The following is a 20,661-nucleotide window of genomic DNA, read 5'->3' on the forward strand; positions in this document are numbered from 1 at the left end:
CAGGATCACAAGTAGGCAGAGAGGCAGGCGGGGGTGGGGAGGAGCAGGCTCCCTGCTGAGCCGAGGGCAGGATGCGCGAGCTAGATCCCAAGACGCTGGGATCCTGACCTGAGCCTAAGGCAGAGGCTTAACCCACTGAGCCACCCAGGTGCCCCAGGCGTCTTTTTAAAGAAGCAGTCTGAGGCAAGCCCGCTAAGGTCTGTGAGATAGGATCTTCTATAACTCTACTTGCTTTGCAGAATCTTGAGGGAAAGCGTATATATAAATGTGTGTACGGTTTTACAGGCGAGATAAACACGACAGCAGGCGAAGTAGGCACAAGGCAAGATTTATTAAAGGCGCCCTTAGGGGAGGTTCCAAGACTCCAGAGAGGAGAGTCGGGGAAGTCATGCTGGGAGGGGGGTCGAGTGGGTCTTTTATCTGGGTTAAGACGGGGTATAGGTTCACAGCCATATAAAGTATGGTATTCGGGGATTGGAGGGTTGGGGGAGTCCTGATGTTCCAGTTTCTTGCATAGGTATGGGGTTACTGTGGAGAGTGACCTGGGCATACATCCTTAAGGCGGGAGAGTCAAGCGTTAGGAAGGGGCGGGGCCTGGAGGACGGCTGCCTGGTGGTCATTTCTACTGTTTCTCCTGCACTCCCAGAGCCCCCGACCCAACAATGTGGGTTTTATTTTAATCAATAAAAGGGAAGCTTACAGAAGGAAGGAACAGCCCCACCTACCTCACATCAGTGACTGAGTTAGGGGACCGAGGTGTTTATGGAGGACTGCTTCAGCCTATGATAGTTCCACTGCGGGGGGGTGGGGGGGGGTTGACCTCTCCCTTTCCTTCCAGCTGCTCCCCCCGCCCCCGAGTTTGGGCTCATAAATAGCAGCCCAAGAGCACCTGTCTGCCTGCCTACAAAGCCTGGCACCCACAACCCCCCAAAGACTGCCCTTTCCTGGCATCCCACAATGCAGTAAGAGCGAAGACACGTGGAACTCACCCATGCCTTTAACGACAGTTCAATCCTTCTGCTCTTTTTGCTACAAGGTAAACTTGTAGCGTCAGACTCAGACCCCGAAGATTCTCACTCCCAAGCCCAGGCAGAACCAACTGCACGTGAAGAGCAGAGGGGGGGTGAAGGAGGGAATCGGTGTGGGCCCAACAGAGAAGAAAAATCAGTTACGAGGAAAGAAAATGTTATCATTAAGCCTTTAAAAACAATGGCTTAGACGTATCTATATCAGCATATAAAGAATGAAAAGGAGATAGAAAAAAAGAGAGTCCTTTTACATTTAAGTTCCTGGTTTCAAAGAATTTTAAAATTCAGAGGTTTTTTTTCATTGAGGTAAAATTCATAGAATATAAAATTAACCATGTGGGGGTGCCTGGGTGGTTCAGTCGGTTAAGCTTCTGAATCTTGACTTGGGCTCAGGTCATGATCTTGGGATGGTGAGATGGAGCCCCAAGTCGGGCTCCACGCTGAGCTTGGAGTCAGCGTAAAATTCTCTCCGTCTCCCTCTCTTTCTGCCCCTCCCCACCTACATGTGCATGCTCTCTCAGAGATTTTTTTTCATTTATCATTTGAATGTGAACAATTCAGTGGCACTTAGCACATTTACAGTGTTGGGCAACCATCACTTCTATATAGTTCCCAGAGCATCTGAAAGTATATCTTGTGCTAGAATTTTACATGCAGAAACTATAGGAAAAATAGGAGATTTTCTTGGGCTTTTCAACTATTTGAACTTAACTTCCTGATTGTATTTGAGAACTCAATTGGATTGTCTCTACTTGCCTAACATATATCTTCAGTGTTGAAGAATGGGTAATTTAAATGTTTTCACAGTTGATTAGTAGGTGGGAGAGGTGATTATGGATTTCTGCAGACAGGAGAAATCTCATATATTTATGTTCATGTGCATACTGACAGTGCATTAAGCGATTCAACAAAAAGTTGAGAATTGTTTCAGACAGACGCATTTCTTCCATACAAGATCACACAGGCAGATTGATTAGTGGTGTCATTAATAAAAATGGCCCTCAATGCAAAATCGAATGTAGTCCTTCAGCTTGCCACCAAATTTCTCCCACAAAGTGACAAAGTTAGTTTAACTGAGCAAAAAATGACCTTCTAGAGCATTGAGGTGAGAAGGATGTTGACTGATTGTTTCTCCTTTGGTGGTGGGAGTGACTATTCTATTGCCAGTGAACAGAAAAGGATGTATTCTTGCTCATACTTTCTATAGTCATTCATGGAGACTGCCCAAGGCTCCAGACCTAAAGAATCATCTGATTAGGAAAACAAGATAGACACCATCTTGCTACCTTGAATCTGACTGCTAGCCTATCAGGCATGGTCCTGTATCTCTACCCCTACTCTGAGTCATCAACCATATGAACTGGACTTTGCAACCAAGTTAACAGACTCTTTGTCTAAGTTGACTATCTCTAGTCCTGGTAGATACAGGCACGCTTTGTGTGTTACTACTGTAACCACATAGAACCTAAAAAATCTTCCTGAAAAACGGGATGGCAAACTCTTCTTTTGCTACTTCTCTTTTTTGCTATTTCTCAAATAGCAAGATAAGACTAAGGCAGAATCCTGTCTTGGACTCCTGAAAAGTCACTGCTTCATGATTTATGAGCGTTCCACCCAAAGGAAGAATCAATAAAAAGAAAAGACTTGGGGAGAACAATCCAATAAGAAACTTTAAGCCTGTAGCACATTATTACTTTTCTAAAGTTCTATATTACCACTTTATATATAGTAAGAGTTCTATATATATTTGCTATTTGAATTGGATGAGGATTTTTTTCTTCTTTAGTATCTCTACTCTAAAATACATTTTGCCTTACCATATCGATCAAATAATTGTAGTATTTGGTGCCAGCGGTTCCACTCAAATAATTATTTTGGAGTAGCCTTCGATTTTTCTAATAATCTGCTGTGTTCCTCATCCTGCCCCTTCAATGTCTACTATTAGCCATGAGACCACGTGTGCATTGCCCATAGCAGTGTCTCAAATTCTAGATTCATTTTAATCTCATTTTAAAATGCATATTCCTGGGCTGCCAACCACAGTGTTCTTTAGGTCAGAGAAGCAATCTCGGAACCTGCATTTTAACAAGCACTTCAAGTGACTGAGGTGCAGGTAATCCAAGGGGCATGCTTTAGAAACTAAGCCATAGATTTGATGATGCTGCCCTAGACTCCAGGACCGGCCTTAGGGCAGAAAGACAAAGAACCAGCCATTAGTTCATTGTGGGTGCAGTGATGATGGTTTTGTGCTGGGACACAGTCTTGTCTCACGAAGTCATTACTTTGTCCTCCTTCCTACTCCGTACCCCAAATCCAGCCGGTCTTGCCCTATATCTTGGTAGCTGGGTGCATGGTATTCCTGGGCTTTGCTGCTGGCTAGATGGAGAAGTGTCAATTACTAAACTCCATATGTAATGATCTGGCTGTCCACCAGATCCTCCACCCATGGCCAAACTCTGCTGAACGCCTCCAGCGGCTACTGCTTCCAAGTGTTCTTACTCTCTACCTTGCCCATGCAGGTTTTCTGGATGGCTCTTCCCCACACTAAAACCTCACTCCTCATGACAGACAGTCCTGACTGAACATGCTGATGACCCTTTACCCAGAACTAGCCAACAGGAATAGGATAATCCCCAGTCTGGCTAGAATGGAGGTCATCCCTGCTCATTAACCCAAGTTTAACATGAGAGAGTTCAGAAGAGGAACATTAAAAGTGAGAATAAAATGATGGTTGCCAGAAGGAAGGGAGGAGGGAATGGACAAAATGGGTAAAGGGGATTGAGAGGTACAAGCTACCAGCTGGAAAATAAATAAGACACGGGGATACAGTGTACAACATAGGGAATATAGCCCATAATATTCTAACAACTTTTCATGATGACAGATGGTAACCAGACTTATTGTGGTGACCATTTTGTAATGTATACAAACATTGAGTCACTATGCCGTACAGCTGAAACTAATGCAACATCGTCTGTCAATTATTCCTTGACAAAACAGAAAGTGAGAAACAACTCAAAATAACATAATCTTTGTTGCATACAGCCTGTTGTCAAGAATAGCCCAAAATAAATGCAGATTGAAACTAAAGTGTTCTCATTTGGCCTTCAGACTGGTACAGTGAGTTGGGGTTAGAACACCCTTATTTCAAAAGAACCCTGGGTAGACCCTCATTTACCATGCTGAAATAATGGAGACGAAGTGGGGCTGTCCCTCCATCCAAGGCCCTTCCAGAGGGCCTTTATGTAGCCAAGGAGGACAAGTAAGTTGTACCTCCCTCCTGCCTGGTCTCTGAGGCTAGTACCGAGGAGACTTGAGCTTGAAAAGGTGAGTGCAGTTAGCCACTGTCAGTGGGAGTGAGCCAGTTAGATGAGATGGATCATGTCCAAGGAGATAAGGCATGGCCCAACCAGGGATGTGTTTAGACAGGACTTATTAAAAGACTATAGGCTTAAATGAAGGTTGCAGATAAGACTAGCCCCTTCCCAAATTGTTACTCTACCTCTTGTGATCTGAAATATTATTTCTGAATACAAGAGGAAGCTTCAGCTAAGAATAGAACAGTCTAGGAGCGCCTGGGTGGTGCAGTTAGTTAAGAACCCAGTTCTTGGTTTCAGCTCAGGTCATGATCTCAGGGTACTGAGATGGACCCCACGTCAGGCTCTGTGCTCCATGCAAAATCTGCTTGAGATTCTCTGTTCTGTCCCTCTGCTCCTCCTGTTGATTCTCGCTTGCTCGCTCTCTCTCTCTCTCCTCCCCCTCCTCCCCTTTCTCTCTAAAATAAATAAATCTTTTTAAAAAAATAATAGAACAGTCTAAAGATTTATTCTCTATTTTCGTTCATTCATTTATTTAACAAACAGGTTTTTGTTTTTTTTTTAATTTTCTATGCATCTCAGGCCTCAACCCTTATGGGGCTTACCATCTCGCAATAGAGTTTAGGTTATGAATTTAGCTTGAACACAGATCTACCCTGGACTTTTGTTCTTTCACTTATCTGTATGAGGCAAAAAAAAAAAAAAAAAAAAAAAAAAAATGTGGGTATTACAGCGATAGGTGGTAAACATAGTAAGAAGTGCCCCCCCAAGGAAGCCAAACCTCAATTCACTTTCCAATGGGGAACAGAGCTTGAAGCTTATGGTAAAGGTGCTAGGCAACGGGACGAAAGGCTGAAGGTTCCCACAGATTAAAGAGAAACCTTCCCATGGACACCATAAAGCAAACCAAGTTGTCTTAGATGGCATAGGGTTCCAGTATGTCCTTTCCTTGTTTCTACTAGGCATTGAAGAGTAATTGAAATACCAGATGCTATATAAGGTAATACTTTTATTAGCTTAAACCAGTGGTTCAGCCACCTGGACGACCTGCTAAAGGACTGATTGCTCAGCAAGACCCCCTGAGTTTCTGACTCATGGGTCTGCACTAGGACCTGGGGATTTACAGAACTAGTAAGTCTCAGGTGTTGCTAATGCTGCTGGTCTGAGGACCACACTTTGAGAACCACAGGCTTAAACAGACTTCTAGAGGAAGCTTGAGAAGTGTTGTTCCACAAAGCAGCATAGACAGCATCACTAGATTTTAAATCTTTCAGTGCCTGTTGTTTCTCTGACTACAAAATAATAATGTGTACTACAAAAAAAAGTTTTAATAAAAAAAAAGCAACAAATTCAGGGGCGCCTGACTGGCTCAGTCAGTGGAACATGTGACTCTTGGTCTCAGGATGGTGAGTTCAAGTCCCACACTGGGTGTAGAGATCACTAAAAAAATAAATAAACTTTTAAAAATTTTAAAAATAACCTAAGTAAATGTAAAGCCACCCAAAGATAGCCATTGATGATACTGCTGTGCATCTTATAAATTTTTCTTATGTATATGTTTATATATAATTACATATACAATCTTCTCTTGTGCATGTATATATATGTAATATATATATAAAACATTGGACTCGTCTTATACATACTATTTTGTAACATACCTTTTCACTTAATAGTATTTTATAAACATCTTCTTTTTTTTAAGATTTTATCTATTTATTTGACAGACAGAGATCACCAGTAGGCAGAGAGGTAGGCAGAGAGAGAGAGAGGAGGAAGCAGGCTCCCTGATAAGCAGAGAGCCCGATGTGGGTCTCAATCCCAGGACCCCAGGATTATGACCTGAGCCAAAGGCAGAGGCTTTAAACAACTGAGCCACCCAGGCACTCCTATAAACATCTTATATGATCCAGCAATTGCATTACTAGGTATTTATCCAAAGGATACAAAAATACTGATTGGAAGGGATGCACCCCAATATTTATAGCAGCATTAGCAACAATAGCCAAATTATGAAAAAAGCCCAAATGTCCACCAGCTAGATGAATGGGTAAAGAAGATGGGTACACACACACACACACACACGGGAATATTACTCAGCCATAAAAAAGAATGAAATCTTTCCATTTGCATTGACATGGATGGAGCTAGATAGTATTACGATAGACAAAATAAGTCAGTCAGAGAAAGACAAATACCATATGATTTCACTCATAAGTGGAATTTAAGAAACAAAACAAATGAACATAGGGAGAAAAAGGAAAAAATTGAGGCAAACCAGAAAACAGACTCTTAACTATAAACAACAAACTGATGGAGGGAAGGCGGCGGGGTGATGGGTTAAATGAGTGATGGGGAAGAAAGAGGGCTCTTGTGATGAGCCTGGGTGTTGTTTTTGTGATAAATCACTAAATTCTACACAGGAAACTAATATTACACTGTATGTTAACTAATTAGAACTTAAATAAAAACCTGAAAAAAAATCTTTCTACGTCAATACAGTTCTAGAACACGATTTGCTGTATCCTCTGAATAGAGGTACTATGGTACATTTAAATGTTCCCATTTGCAGGACACTTAGGTTGTTTTGCCAAGTCCTTCCTGTTAAAACGGTATCAGCATAAATATTCTGGTAAATCTTTATGCACATCCTTAATTATTTTCTAAAGACAATTTCCCAGAAGAAAAATTGCCAAGTCCACAGTTATATAGATTTTGAAGGCTTTTAATACATTCTGCCAGAATACTCTTCAGTGAAATATTGGATCAAATTACACACCCACCAGCACTGTGCGGGGATCTTCTCACACTTTCACATAACACCAAGCATGTTTTCCTTTCCCAGTTTAATAAAAGGAAAGTGATATCTTACCTATATTTTTAGTTACAGGGGGTCCATAGTAGTATCCCATTCAGTGATTTCCTACTTTCATTTGTACCTTCAAAAATCTAACTCATCACAAAGCAATTTTTTTTAGAGTTTACGTGTTTGCCCAGCATGCCTTTCATCTTTGTCACGGACAAACGAAAATCTCAGAGTAGAACAACTTTTGTTGTATTTTGTAAACTTTGGGGAAATAAACTTGTTATAAAACTGTATTTTGGATCTGTCTGATGTGATATGCAATCTCGATTTTCATTACATGAATTTATTATAACTACAACATAATTAACTACTTATTAACTAATGCATGGAAAAAAGGTATCCACCATGATTAAAAGAGAAAAGTGATAGAACAATGTATCTTGTTTCTATTTACTATTCAATAAATATTAAATTGAACTACACAGTGTGAATACTAAAATGAGTTTTCTTGGTGATACACTAACCTGAACTTTCTTGTGGATACACAGGGACTGTTAGGTGAAAAGTATGGGAACATTCGAATACCTGGAGAAGTTGAAGCCTCAGAGTTTGAAATGATTTTGGATGCTGCCATAGAGGCAAAGCTGGACACCAAGCTTCTGGAAGAGTGGTACTGTCGCGATGAGAACTCAGTGCCGGCAGCTTATTACCTCAGACCTAAATCGGAAATGCTGAAAAGCAATAAAAATGCAGTGAGTTATCTTTCTCTCCAAAATATGTTCGTGTCTATTACTTTTAGCCATCGGTCATCCACAGAAAAGGCACAGCAGACATAAAATTACTCTTCCCTGGACCCTACATTTCTTTGTAACAACAAAATCCAAAGCTAAGAAACTTGCCAATTTTTGACTTACCTTTCTTTTTGGCCTCTCAGACTCTCCTTCTGGAGTTATTTCCTTCCTTTGGAAGCTCCACTAATGGAGGTCTATTGGTGATAAACTGCACTTACCTGAAAATACTCTTATTTTTTCCATTTTGCCTATAATATTGCCTACAACATTCTGAATTACTGGTATATGTCATGCTTCCTATATTCGTGAATTCATGTATTCTATCTGTTCTGGAAAGTTCTCAGTTATCATCTCATCAAATAATGTCTTTCCTCTATTCCCTCTGTTCCTTCTTTTTTGTACTGTAACTGAGTTTACACTGGACCATCTCAGTCTGTCCTCCATTTCTCTTGATTCTCTTCCATATTGCCAATTTCCTTAGCTCTCCATGCTGCTGTCCAGAAGACTATTTTAGGTCTTTTCCAATTCAGTATTTTTTTTTTCAGCTGTGTCCACTCTGTTCATGCATTAAGCTTTCAACAGTTATATTTTTGATGTGTGAAAGTTTTTGGGAGGAGAGGGCTTTTTCAAATCTGCCTAGCTATTTTTAAAGTCTCTCATTTTTTAATTCAATTATTTTTCCTTTAATATTTCATACATAGTTTATATTCTTGTATCTTATGTAGAATCCTGGAGTGAGGTTGATTCATGCCTTTGTATGATGGAAATAGCATCAATGTCTCCTCTCCAACTTGGTTCCTAACTGTATTTACCATGTATCCCCTGAAACAGAATAAAGGAGGAAGAGAAAAGGGGTGGGCCTTTTCCTTGCATGGGATTTCTAGAGAGATTGAAAAGAAGGCATAGATATCCATCTCTCTTCCAAAGAGAACATCCTTAATACACTCAGTACCAAGGCATCTCTGAGAGGACAGCTCTGACTTGGCAACAGTTCATTTAATAACCTTGAGTATTTGTCATGCTGATATATAGCATACAGCATTTTCTGCATGAAATATGAAATCATGTCAGGATCCTTAATTTTTCTTCCCCCCCCCATGCATTATTCAAAGTATTTATCTGCAAAAATCTGTGTCTATGGCTAGGAATCTTAGGGTAAATCCAAACCATTCCTCAGTTAAATATTCCAGGAGTCTATGTATTGCTGGTAAATGTAGATATCAAAAAACCTAATATCTTAAGAAACCAGGTTTAGACAGTGGTTTGGGAACCCTTGCTTGTATGTTACTATTTGGCTTGGGGTGTTCCTGTGTCATTCTAAGATCCTCCAGGGAAATGTAAGTTATTCTCTAAGTCCCACCTGATATTTCTTCATAAATTATTGTTAAATAAGTGAATGCATGAATAATACCATCACCAAGACTCTATAAGTGTTACTTGTTTGGTTGGTGGTGCTCCCATTTGATTTCCTAGAGAATCAGAAACAAATAAGAGACAATTAAAGACAATTAAGTGGAAACATAAAAGCACCTGTCCTTTAACTTCCTGTTCTCTTTAGAGGATACTAAAGACATCATTTTGTTATGACATTTGTATCAAACCCCAAGAGGGACTTGCTACCCAATCTGCTAGCAGTGCACCGTGACCACAAGTTCTCCTGAGGACTCGCCCACTCCAAAACTGCTAGCCTCGGCCCTAAGCTTAAGACAGATTTTGTTAAAGCCATGCACACGCCACATTGTCACCTTGTCCACAGCTGTCAACACACCATGCCCAGCCATTTACCCCCAGCCATCATCTCACACCAGGCCCAGGCATATCTAACCATCATCACACAACTGCCCCCCAGCATCTTGTCCCTAGCCACCCCAGGATGTAGCCCTTAGCACTTTGGAGATCTGGCCTATGACTAGAGGCCCAGCCCAAATTTTGCTAATACCACCACCCCGATCTCAATTTCCCCAGCGGTCTTGCCCCCTAAGAACTGGTCTGTCTGGGTCCCATTAATACCACTGAGGGCAAGCACAGCCCACATCAGGCAATGAGACAGTGCAGATGATTGCATTGAAAGGAAAAGTGATTCCAACACAACAGCAGGGCATAAGCAACACAGACAGGATACTCTCCTGAAGGATCAAGTTCTGGTGAACACGGACCACTGCGCTACAGGGGACTCCAGGATCTCTTCTTCATAGAGTCACTACTTTCAAGAGCAGAAGACATAGCTGACTTTCTTCACACAGAGAAACAGACACAAAAATGCAGACAAAATGAGGAGACAAAGAAATTTACCCCAAGTGAAAGAATAGGACAAGGTCCCAACCTTATTTCTAAGTGAAACAGATCTAAGTAATATGCCTGATAGAGGATTTAAAGCAATGATCATAAGGATATTCACTGGAACTGAGAAAAGAGTGGAAGACATAAGTGAAACCTATAACACAGAGATAAGGAATAACATAGCAGATAACATAAAGGGTTCAATAAATGAAATGAGAAACACACTTGATGGAATGAACACCAGGATGGAAGAAGCAGAGGAATGAATTACTGACCTAGAAGACAGACTAATAGGAAGGAATCAAGTCCAACAAAAGAGAAAAAAAAAAGAATTATGCAAAATGAGAATAGACTTAGGGAATTCAGTGATTCCATCAAACCTAATTATCATTCATATAATAGGGATCTGAGAAGAAGAAGAGAGAGAAAAGGGGACAGAAAATTTATTTGAAGAACTAGTAGATGAACACTTCCCTAATCTGGAGAAGGAAACAAATCTAGATCCAGGAGACACAGGGAACACCCATCAAAGTCAACAAAAGCATACCCACACTAAGACATGGTGTAATTAAATTGGCAAAATCTAGTGATAAAAAAAATTTTTTTAAGCAGCAAGACAAAAGAAATCAGTAACTTACAAGGGAAACCCCACAGAGCTAGCATGAGGTTTTTCAAAAGAAACTTTGCAAGCCAAAGGAAAGTGGCATGATATATTCAAAGTGCTAAATGGGAAAGATCTTCAGGTAAGAATATTCTTTCCAGCATGGCTATCATTCATAATAGGAGCGATAAAGAGTTTCCCAGAAACACACAAACTAAAGGAGTTCATGACCACTAAACCAGCCCTCCATGAAATATTAAAAGGGGCTTTTTGAGTGGAGGAAAGAGACCAAAATTGACAGCATAAAGGTAAGAAAAACAAAAGCAGTAAATGTGAATATTTCTATTAAAAAATCAGCCAAGGAATTCAACAAAAAAGGATATAAAATATAATACATATACCTAAAATATGGGGAGGACAGGAAAAAAGAATGGGTTCAAACTTAAATGATCATCAATTGAATATAGATTGCTATATGAAATTAGGTTATATACAAACCTAATGGTAACCACAAATCAAAACCACTAATAAATATGCAAGGAATAAAGAGAAGGAAATCCAAATATATCACTGAAGAAAATCAGCAAAACATGAAAAAAGATAAGGAAGGATCAGAGAAACTCTTTAGAAGCAACCACAAAATGCATACTATAATGGTAATAAATACGTATCTATTAATAATTACTTTGAATGTAAATAGACTAAGTGCTCCAATCAAAAGAAAGGTGACAGAATAGATGAAAAACAAGACCCATATGAATGCTGCCTAAAAGAGACTCATTTTAGATCTAAAGACACCTGCAGATTGAAAGTGAAGGGATAGAAAAGATCTATTATGCAAATGTATGTCAAAAGAAAGCCAGACTAGCGATATTTATATTGGACTTTAAACAAAGACTGTAACAGGAGAAAAAGAAGGTCCCCATGTAATAATAAAAAGGACAATCCAACAAGAAGATATAAGAATTGTAAATACTTATGCACCCAACAGAGAAGCACTCAAACACATAAAATCATTCATAACAAATAAAAGGAACTAATAGATAATAACACAATAATAGTGGGGGACTTTGACACCCCACTTCCATCAATGCACAGATCATCTACACAGAAAGTTAACCACAAAACAATGGCTTTGAATGATACACTGGAACAGATGGATTTAACAGATATGTTCAGATATTCCATCTTAACACAGCAGAACACACATGCTCTTCATGTGTGAAAATGGAACATTCTCCAGAATAAATCATATACTATCCCACAAAAAAAAAAATTTAAAAATACAAGAATATTGAAGTCATAGCATGCAACTTTTCTGACCACAATGCTATGAAACTTGAAGTCAATTACAAGCAAAAATCTGGAAAGACCACAAATACAAGGAGGTTAAATAGCATGTTACTAAACAATGAATGGATCAATCAGCAAATAAAAGAAGAAATAAAAAATACAGAAAAGGGAAGTTTTAACAACATAGTCTACCTCAAGAAACAAGAAAAATCTCAAATAAACAACCTAACTTTACATCTAAAGGAGCTTGAGAAAGAAAAACAAACAAAACCTAAAGCCAGCAGAAGAAAAGAAATAGTAGATAAAGGCAGATAAATTATATAGAAACTAAAAACAAATAAACAAACAAACAAAAACCACACACACACACACACACACACACACAAATAGAACAGAGTAACAAAACTACGAACTTGTCCTTTGAAAAAACTCAGTAAAATTGATAAACCTTTATCCAGACTTATCAAGAAAAAATAGAGAAAGGACTAAATAAATAAAATCACAAATGAGAGAGAGGAAATAATAGCTGATACCACAGAAATATAAACAATTATAAAAGAACATTACGAAAAAATATGTGCCAACAAATTGGATAACCTAGAAGAAATGGATAAATTCTAAAACCATTTAAACTACCAAAACTGGGGCGCCTGGGTGGCTCAGTGGGTTAAGCCGCTGCCTTCAGCTCAGGTCATGATCTCAGGGTCCTGGGATCGAGTCCCGCATCGGGCTCTCTGCTCAGCAGGGAGCCTGCTTCCCTCTCTCTCTCTGCCTGCCTCTCCATCTACTTGTGATTTCTCTCTGTCAAATAAATAAGATTTTTAAAAAAAAATAAAATAAAATAAACTACCAAAACTGAAATGGAAGAAATAGAAAATTTTCAGACTGTTAACCAGCAATGAAATAGAATCCAAAAAAAAAAAAAAAAGAAAGAAAGGAAAAGAAAAGGAAGGAAGGAAGGAAGGATAGAAGGGTATCAGAAAACAACAAAAAAAACTCCCAACAAACAAAAGTCCAGAGCCAGATGGTTTCACAGGAGACCATTTCCAAACATTTATAGAAGAATTAATACCTATTCTCAAACTATTCCAAAAACTAGAAATAGATAGAAAACTTCCAAACTTATTCAATGAGGCCACTATTATCCTGATACCAAAACTGGATAAAGACACCACTAAAGGAAAAAACTACCGGCTAATATCACTAGTGAACATAGATACAAAAATCCTCAATAAAATAATAGCAAACTGAATTCAACAATACATTAAAAAGATCAGTCACCACAATCAAGTGGGATTCATTCCTGGGTTGCAAGTGTGGTTCAGTATTCACAAATCAATCAACATGATACACCACATTAATAAGAAAAAGGATAGGAACCATATGGTCATTTCAGTAGATACAGAAAAAGCATTTGATAAAGCACAGCATCCATTCATGATAAAAACCCTCAACAAAGTACATTTAAAAGCCGTATATGAAAAACCCATAGCTTATATCACCCTCTATGGGGAAAAAGTGAGGTTTTCCTCTAAGGTGAGAAAAAAGGTAAGATTGTCCACTCTCACTACTTTTATTCAACACAGTACGGAGAGTCCTAGCCACAGCAATCAGACAAGAAAAAGAAATAAAAGGCAAATTACTAAGGAAAAAATCAAACTTTCACTATTTGCAGATGACGTATTACTATATAGAGAAAACCCGAAAGACTCAACCAGAAAACTGCTAGAACTGGTACATAAATTCAGTAAAGCCACAGGATACAAAATCAATGTACAGAAATCTGTTACATTTCTATATACCAATAATGAAGAAACAGAAGGAGAAACTAAGAAAAAAATCCCATTTACAATTGCACCAAAAATAATAAAATACCAAGGAATAAACCTAACCAAAGAGGTAGAAGAACTATACTATGAAAACTATAAAGCATTGATGTAAGAAATTGAAGATGGCACAAAGAAATGGAAAGACATTCCGTGCTCATGGGTTAACAAATATCATTAAAATGTCTATGCTATCCAAAGCAACCTACACATTTAATGCAATCCCTATCAAATTACCAATGCGTTTTTCACAGAACTAGAACAAACAATTCTAAAATCTACATAGAACAACAAAATACCCTGAATAACTAAAGCAACATTGAAAAGGAAAAGCAACGCTGAAGGCATCACAAGTTTGGACTTCAAGTTATATTACAAAGCTATAATGATCAAAATAGTATGGTACTGGCACAAAACCAGACCCATAAATCAATGGAACAGAATAGAAAATACAGGTATAAACCCAGAACTATATGATCAATTGATTTTCAACAAAGCAGGAAAGAATATCCAGTAGGAAAAGGACAGTCTCTTCAACAAATGGTGTTGGGAAAACTGGACAGCAACATGCAAAAGAAAAAAATGGGACCACTTTCTTACACCATACACAAAAATACATTCAAAATTGATTAAAGACCTAAATGTGAGACCTGAATCCATAAACTCCTTGAAGAAAACATAGGCAATATCTTCTTTGACATCAGTCACAGCAACTCTTTTCTGGGTATGTTCCTGAGGCAAGGGAAACAAAAGGAAAAATAAACTATTTAGGACCATATCAAAATAAAAAGCTTCTGCACAAGAAAGAAAACAATCAATAAAATTAAAAGGCAACCTATGGAATGGGAGAGGATATTTGCAAATGACTTACCCATAAAGGACTGATACCCAACATGTATGAAGAACTTATAAAATTCAAGACCCAAAGAACAAATAATCCAATTAAAAAATGGGCAGTGGACATAAACAGACATTTCTCCAAAGAAGATATACAAATGGTCAACAGACACATGAAAAGATCCTCAGCATCACTCATCATAAGGGAAATGCAAATCAAAACCACAATGAAACATCACCTCATACATGTCAAAATGGCTAAAACCAACAAAACAAGAAACAGCAGGTGTTGGCAAGGATGTGGAGAAAGGGAAACCCTTTTGCACTACTGGTAAGAATGCAAAGTAGGGCAGCACACTCTGGAAAACAGTATAGAGGTTCCTTAAAAAAGTTGAAAATAGAACTACTGTATTATCCAGCAATCACACTACTGGGTATTTGCCCCCAAAATACAGAATATTAATTCAAAGAGACACTTAAAGAGAAACTTGCATCCCTATGTTTATAGCAGCATTATTTACAATAGCCAAGATATGGAAGCAACCTGAATGTCCATGGATTGATGAATGGATAAAGAAGCTGTGGTGTACATATACAATGGAATATTATTTAGCCATAAAAAATGAAATCTTCCCATATGCAATGACATGGATGGAGCTAGAGATTATTATGTTAAGTGAAATAAGTAAGAGAAAGACAAATACCATACGATTTCAATCATATGTGGAATTTAGGAAACAAACCAAATGAGCAAAGAGAAAAAGAAAGAGGGGGAGGGAATAGGGGAAGGAGAGAGAGCAAGAGAGAGAGACCAAGAAATGGACTCCTAAGTACAGAGAACAAACTGATGGTCACCAGAGGGGGTGGGAGGAAGGGCAAACAAAATAGGGGGTGGGGATTAAAAAGGGTACTTGTGATGAGCACCAGGTATTGTATGGGTGTTTAATCACTATTGTACACCTGAAACTAATACAACTAGCTGGAACTAAAGTAAAATAAATTTTTTAAGGGAAATACATAGTACAACCAAAATCCCAACAAACAAATTCTGTGTAATTTGGGCAAATTCACATATTACATGGAGATAATTTCTAATGTTAAGGGTTACTGGGGGCAGTGGCCTGTTAAGCACCTACCATAGTATTGGCACATAGTAGACCTTCAAATTATAATGCTTTTCTTATGCTTAAATTTTGTCTTTTTTTTTCCTTTGATAATTTTAAGACTAGTGTCTCACTTTTTACATCTTCACAGATGCAGCCTCCTGCCAAAGCTGACAATGAGAAGACCTGGCAAGAGATATCAGATGAGATCAAGAAGATATTTAAGGCTGCCGTAAAACTGTTACACGAAAAGGGGAAAATGAAATATAACCAAGCTAAGAGGTACCTGTTCTCAGGTAATTTTGACACATCGTCCATAAACTAAGGAACAGATAAGTAATGGACACATTCAGTGCTTCCCTTTTATGGGTCTACAAATTTAATTTCATTTACTGTCCGATGAAATTTAATTTTCTAAATATGTCCTTCTCCTCGAGAGGCGAGTGTTCTTTTCTTTTAACCAGTAGATAAGCCTTCACTTAATTTGAGGACTTCTCCAGAACACATGATTTTAAAAAAAGAACTTAGAGGAGCCTGGGTATATTAGACCAGACTCTGTCAGTGTTCTGAGTTCATTCATTTATTCTGTTCACTCATTCATTCAGTCACTCACTCAGCAAACATTTATGGAGAGCCTGCTATGTGCCAGGCACTGGGGATACACCAGTGAACAAGAAGGCAAGGTGTCTCTCTCTCTCAGAACTTATTTTTTTAGTGGGGGGGGGGGGAATAAATGATAGGCAAGTAATCAAATAAATGAAGAGGATCATTTCAGAAAAGTTACACAATATGAACAAACAAGACAGAGTAAGAGGGGTTAAGGAAGAATGTGGGGTTCCAGGTGGAGAAGGAGTGGGCCATCAGGAGAGAACTTTGAGCTGAATGACAGAAATTGTCAGAGCTGGCTGTGCTCTATCTCAGGCAGAGAATTCCAAGCAGAGGGATTACCAGATTCAAGATCCCTGAGACAGAAATGTGCTTAGTAAGTCCTAGGAGCAGGAAGAAGGTAGCCAGGCCTGGGGAAAGAGAGAGGAAAACATAATAAGAACCTCATGTTTTATTCTGGGTAAGCTGGGAAGCCACTGGAAGTTGAGAAATAAGGAAGTAAGGGAGTGGCAGCATCTAATTTAACCTTAAAATAAAAATCTACGGCCAGAGACTCATCTGTCAGCCTTTCTTCGCCATAGAAAGGAGGCTTTATTTTTTTTTATTATTATGATTTATTTATTTATTTATTAGGGATGCACAGGAAACCGCAGAGCTGAAGGAATGTATCAGTGGTACTTTCTAGGGGACAAAGACTATTGAGTAAAAATAATCAGATATATAACATTTATTTTAAAAATTGATAGTGAAGGGGCACCTGGGTGGCTCAGTAGGTTAAACGCAGACTCTTGATTTCATGATCTCGTCAGGGGGCAGCGCAGGAGGGGTGTCGTGAGATCAAGCCCAGCATCACATTGGACTCTGCACTCAGCAAGGAGTCTGCTTAAAAGTCTCTCTCCTGGGTGTCTGGGTGGCTTAGTGGGTTAAGCCTCTGCCTTCGGCTCAGGTCATGATCCCAGGGTCCTGGGATCGAGCCCCACGTCTGGCTCTCTGCCAGCAGGGAGCCTGCTTCCTCCCCTCTCTGCCTGCCTCTCTGCCTACTTGTGATCTCTGTCTGTCAAATAAATAAATAAAATCTTAAAAAAACAATTCTCTCTCCTTCCTCTGCCCCTCCCCTGACCCTCTAAAATAAATAAATGAATACAATCTTAAAAAGTGATCGTGAAGAGTTATTGAGGGAAAAGCAATAGCAGTTGGGTTTTCAGATTGGTTTCGTGAGTGGCATGACAAAGTGAGAAACCTAACAGGCGCTCGATATCATTCTCCCTGTATACGTGTACTTCAAGCTCAGGGAAACTATAAGTAATTTTGACAAATTCATTCTTGACAAACTAGAAAAAGTGAGGTCTTATTTTAGGTGTCCCTGAAAATAATAAATTGGCAAAAATAAGTACTATCTTTAGAATATACAGACTGACAAATCTCCTTATTGCTTTGGAGGGGTTTTTATCCAATTTTGGGACTCTGATTCTTCATTTTTATCAAGAACAAAACTACCATGGTCCTTAAAATGTGCTGTATTTGAAGAAAATGCCCAGAACAAAACTTTCCTATTTCTTTTTAAGATTGTCTTTATTATTATTTGACAGAGAGAGAGTGTGTGCGCACAAGCAGGGGAAGCAGCAGGTGGAGGGAGAGGACCCTGGGATCATGACCTGAGCCAAAGGAAGACACTTAACCGACTAAGCCACCCAAGTGGCCCAAAGCTTTCTTATTCGTGATGCAAGAGACCCGGTTTGGGGAGCACATCCTCTTTAGAATCACGCAGCTCCAGGGTTCACGTATTACACAGGAAAACACTTTCTCCTAATTCTCTCTACACTAAAAAGCTCTGTCCATGTAGCCAGCCATCTATAAATAAATAAGTTTATACTATGTCATATGAACTACAACAAGCGGGCTGTTTTCTGGTTGGGGGACATCTCTTAAAGATATGCATGCTCGTAGCAATGTTATTGATTTTACATTTCAAACTCATTTTGAGATCATGTCTACACAATTAAAATGGTTGGAGAAGTGCCAGTTCTATGAAATGGATTACTACTACATCTGTATTACTTTAATATTTTCAGAAATATTGGAATAAGAATACCAGGAAAAGTCTGGAAAGGTGAACTCTTTATAGCTGAAAGTAGTTTTTCACACTTTTTCTTAAGATTTTTTATTTACTGAGAGAGCACACGCACGCACACGTGCACACACACACACCCATACACACACGAGTAGGGGGAGGGACAGAATTAAAGGGAGAGAGAATCTCTCTGAGATTCTCTGAGCCTGGAGCACCCAGCCTGGAGCTCGACACAGGGCTCCATCCCATGACTCTGAGATCATGACCTGAGCCAACATCAACAGTCAGCTGTTTAACCAACTGAGCTTAATTTTCACACATCTACTTTCTCCTTTATAAAGAACAGGAGAGGATGAGAAATATAATAGACCCCAAATAGTGCCTAACTGTGAATAGTAAAACTGAATGGGTATTTACTTCTCAAGAATGATCACCCTCACGGCCGGGACTCTCCTAATGTTATCTCCATCGAGTGCCATGACCAGTTAAACTTTAGGATACTTAGAAAAATGCAAGGACAGAAAACAAATATTGTATTCTGATAAGGAATGGGAAGTTTATAATATTTATAGGCCAATAAATATCAGAAATTATCAATAAAAGTCCCCCCAAAATCATGAGGATGCCCCTGGCGTCTAGAAAGAACTCTATAGAGTTGACTTTGTCTCACATGACTCATTTTTTCAGGTCTATTTATGAAGTCTATACTATCAATAGGCATTATGGACAGCTTCTTTTTTTCCCCGCCCTGAGCGAAGCTTAGATGGGTTCTACCGACTTGGTTTGTCTCTATGTCTTTTTACAAAGCATTTGTAATCAACACTCCTGGTTGCACATTGTTTCCATGGAGGTGGTAACAGTGACAGTTATGTTGATTTGTTTCCTGGGAGTCAGAGGGGACGATGCAGCGTCTGGTTATCAGCCATTAGGTATACAACTGACACTTCCTTTCTCCCGGCCCATGGAAGGTAGTGCCCAGTTCATCCAAGGTGCCTCCTAGCATGGTACATAGATGCCAGAAAAGAGATGAGCCAAAGGTTGCTTTCTGGGGATTTCTTACATCTTGACTCGTCGACATTAAAAGAAGAGTAGATACATGTTGTATGAACTCCTTTGGCCTCCTTAACCAGCCTGTCTGATCAAAACCCTTCATAACATGGACTGATGACTATGGCACAGCTCCCTCCATGCTGATGGCTATAAACAGATCGTTTTTACTAGAGTTGTTGCTTTTGATTGATGGCTATCATTCCCGAGAAAAATCATCATCTCTTGAGTTCTAAAAGGCACCACTTAAAAATACAGTTCCCACCTTCCTTAATAGTCACAGTAGAGAATACACATATGTTCCGGGTTTTGTTTGATGTTGGAGCTGAGGCCAGCACACTGAAACGTTTTCAGTTTCTGGCCAGCCTGTCCTGGCATATTCAGGGCCCACCCTAACCCTGCTTCTTCCATCAGATCACTGCCTACGAGTCACCTCCTTAGGAAAGCCTTCCTTGACTTCTCCAAATGGGGTAGCCCTCCTGATAGTTTGCTTTCATTGTGCCATGTTATTCTCCTTCATGGGACTGAAAGCACTCATAATCCATCCATCTGTGGGACTCTGGGCTTCATGTCCACCATCCTCCACTGGACTAGAAGTGCCATAAAGGCTTTCCCCCTCAGGGTTGTCTGTTTTCTCTCCCCACTGTATCCTGATTAAGCAGCAGCATACCTGGCACAGAGTAGATGCTCAGTTAAGACCAACTGGTTGAAGGAAATCGGGGGAGAATGAGGGAAGGCAGCCAGTTTTAAAAGACTGCATGCCTTAAAGTTCATTGCCATTGGTTTAATTATTTATTACTTTTTATTTTTCCTCTATAAATGCTTTTTCTGCATCGATTGAGAGGACCATGTGGTTCTTCTCTCTTCTCATATTAATTTGTTCTATCACATTGATTGATTTGCAAATGTTGAACCATCCTTGTAGCCCAGGGATGAATCCCACCTGGCCATGATGGATAATCTTTTAAATGTGCTGTTGGATCCTGTTTGCTAGGATCTTGTTGAGAATCTTAGCATCCATATTCATCAGTGATATTGGTCTGAAATTCTCCTTT

The 20,661-nt window shown here is 39.2% G+C and overlaps 1 protein-coding gene across 1 annotated transcript in view; it reads left to right on the forward strand.

Annotated features, from left to right (window-relative positions):
• Positions 1-20,661, forward strand: part of NWD2 (NACHT and WD repeat domain containing 2) — a 181,800-nt gene that overhangs the window by 147,216 nt on the left and 13,923 nt on the right. The window contains exons 4-5 of the mRNA XM_059382237.1: positions 7,700-7,903; positions 16,034-16,178. Of these exons, the coding sequence (XP_059238220.1) occupies positions 7,700-7,903; positions 16,034-16,178 (349 nt within the window). The remainder of the gene's footprint in view (positions 1-7,699; positions 7,904-16,033; positions 16,179-20,661) is intronic.

Source organism: Mustela nigripes, chromosome 1 (genome assembly GCF_022355385.1).
Source record: "Mustela nigripes isolate SB6536 chromosome 1, MUSNIG.SB6536, whole genome shotgun sequence".
NCBI classification, from domain to species: Eukaryota; Metazoa; Chordata; class Mammalia; order Carnivora; family Mustelidae; genus Mustela; species Mustela nigripes.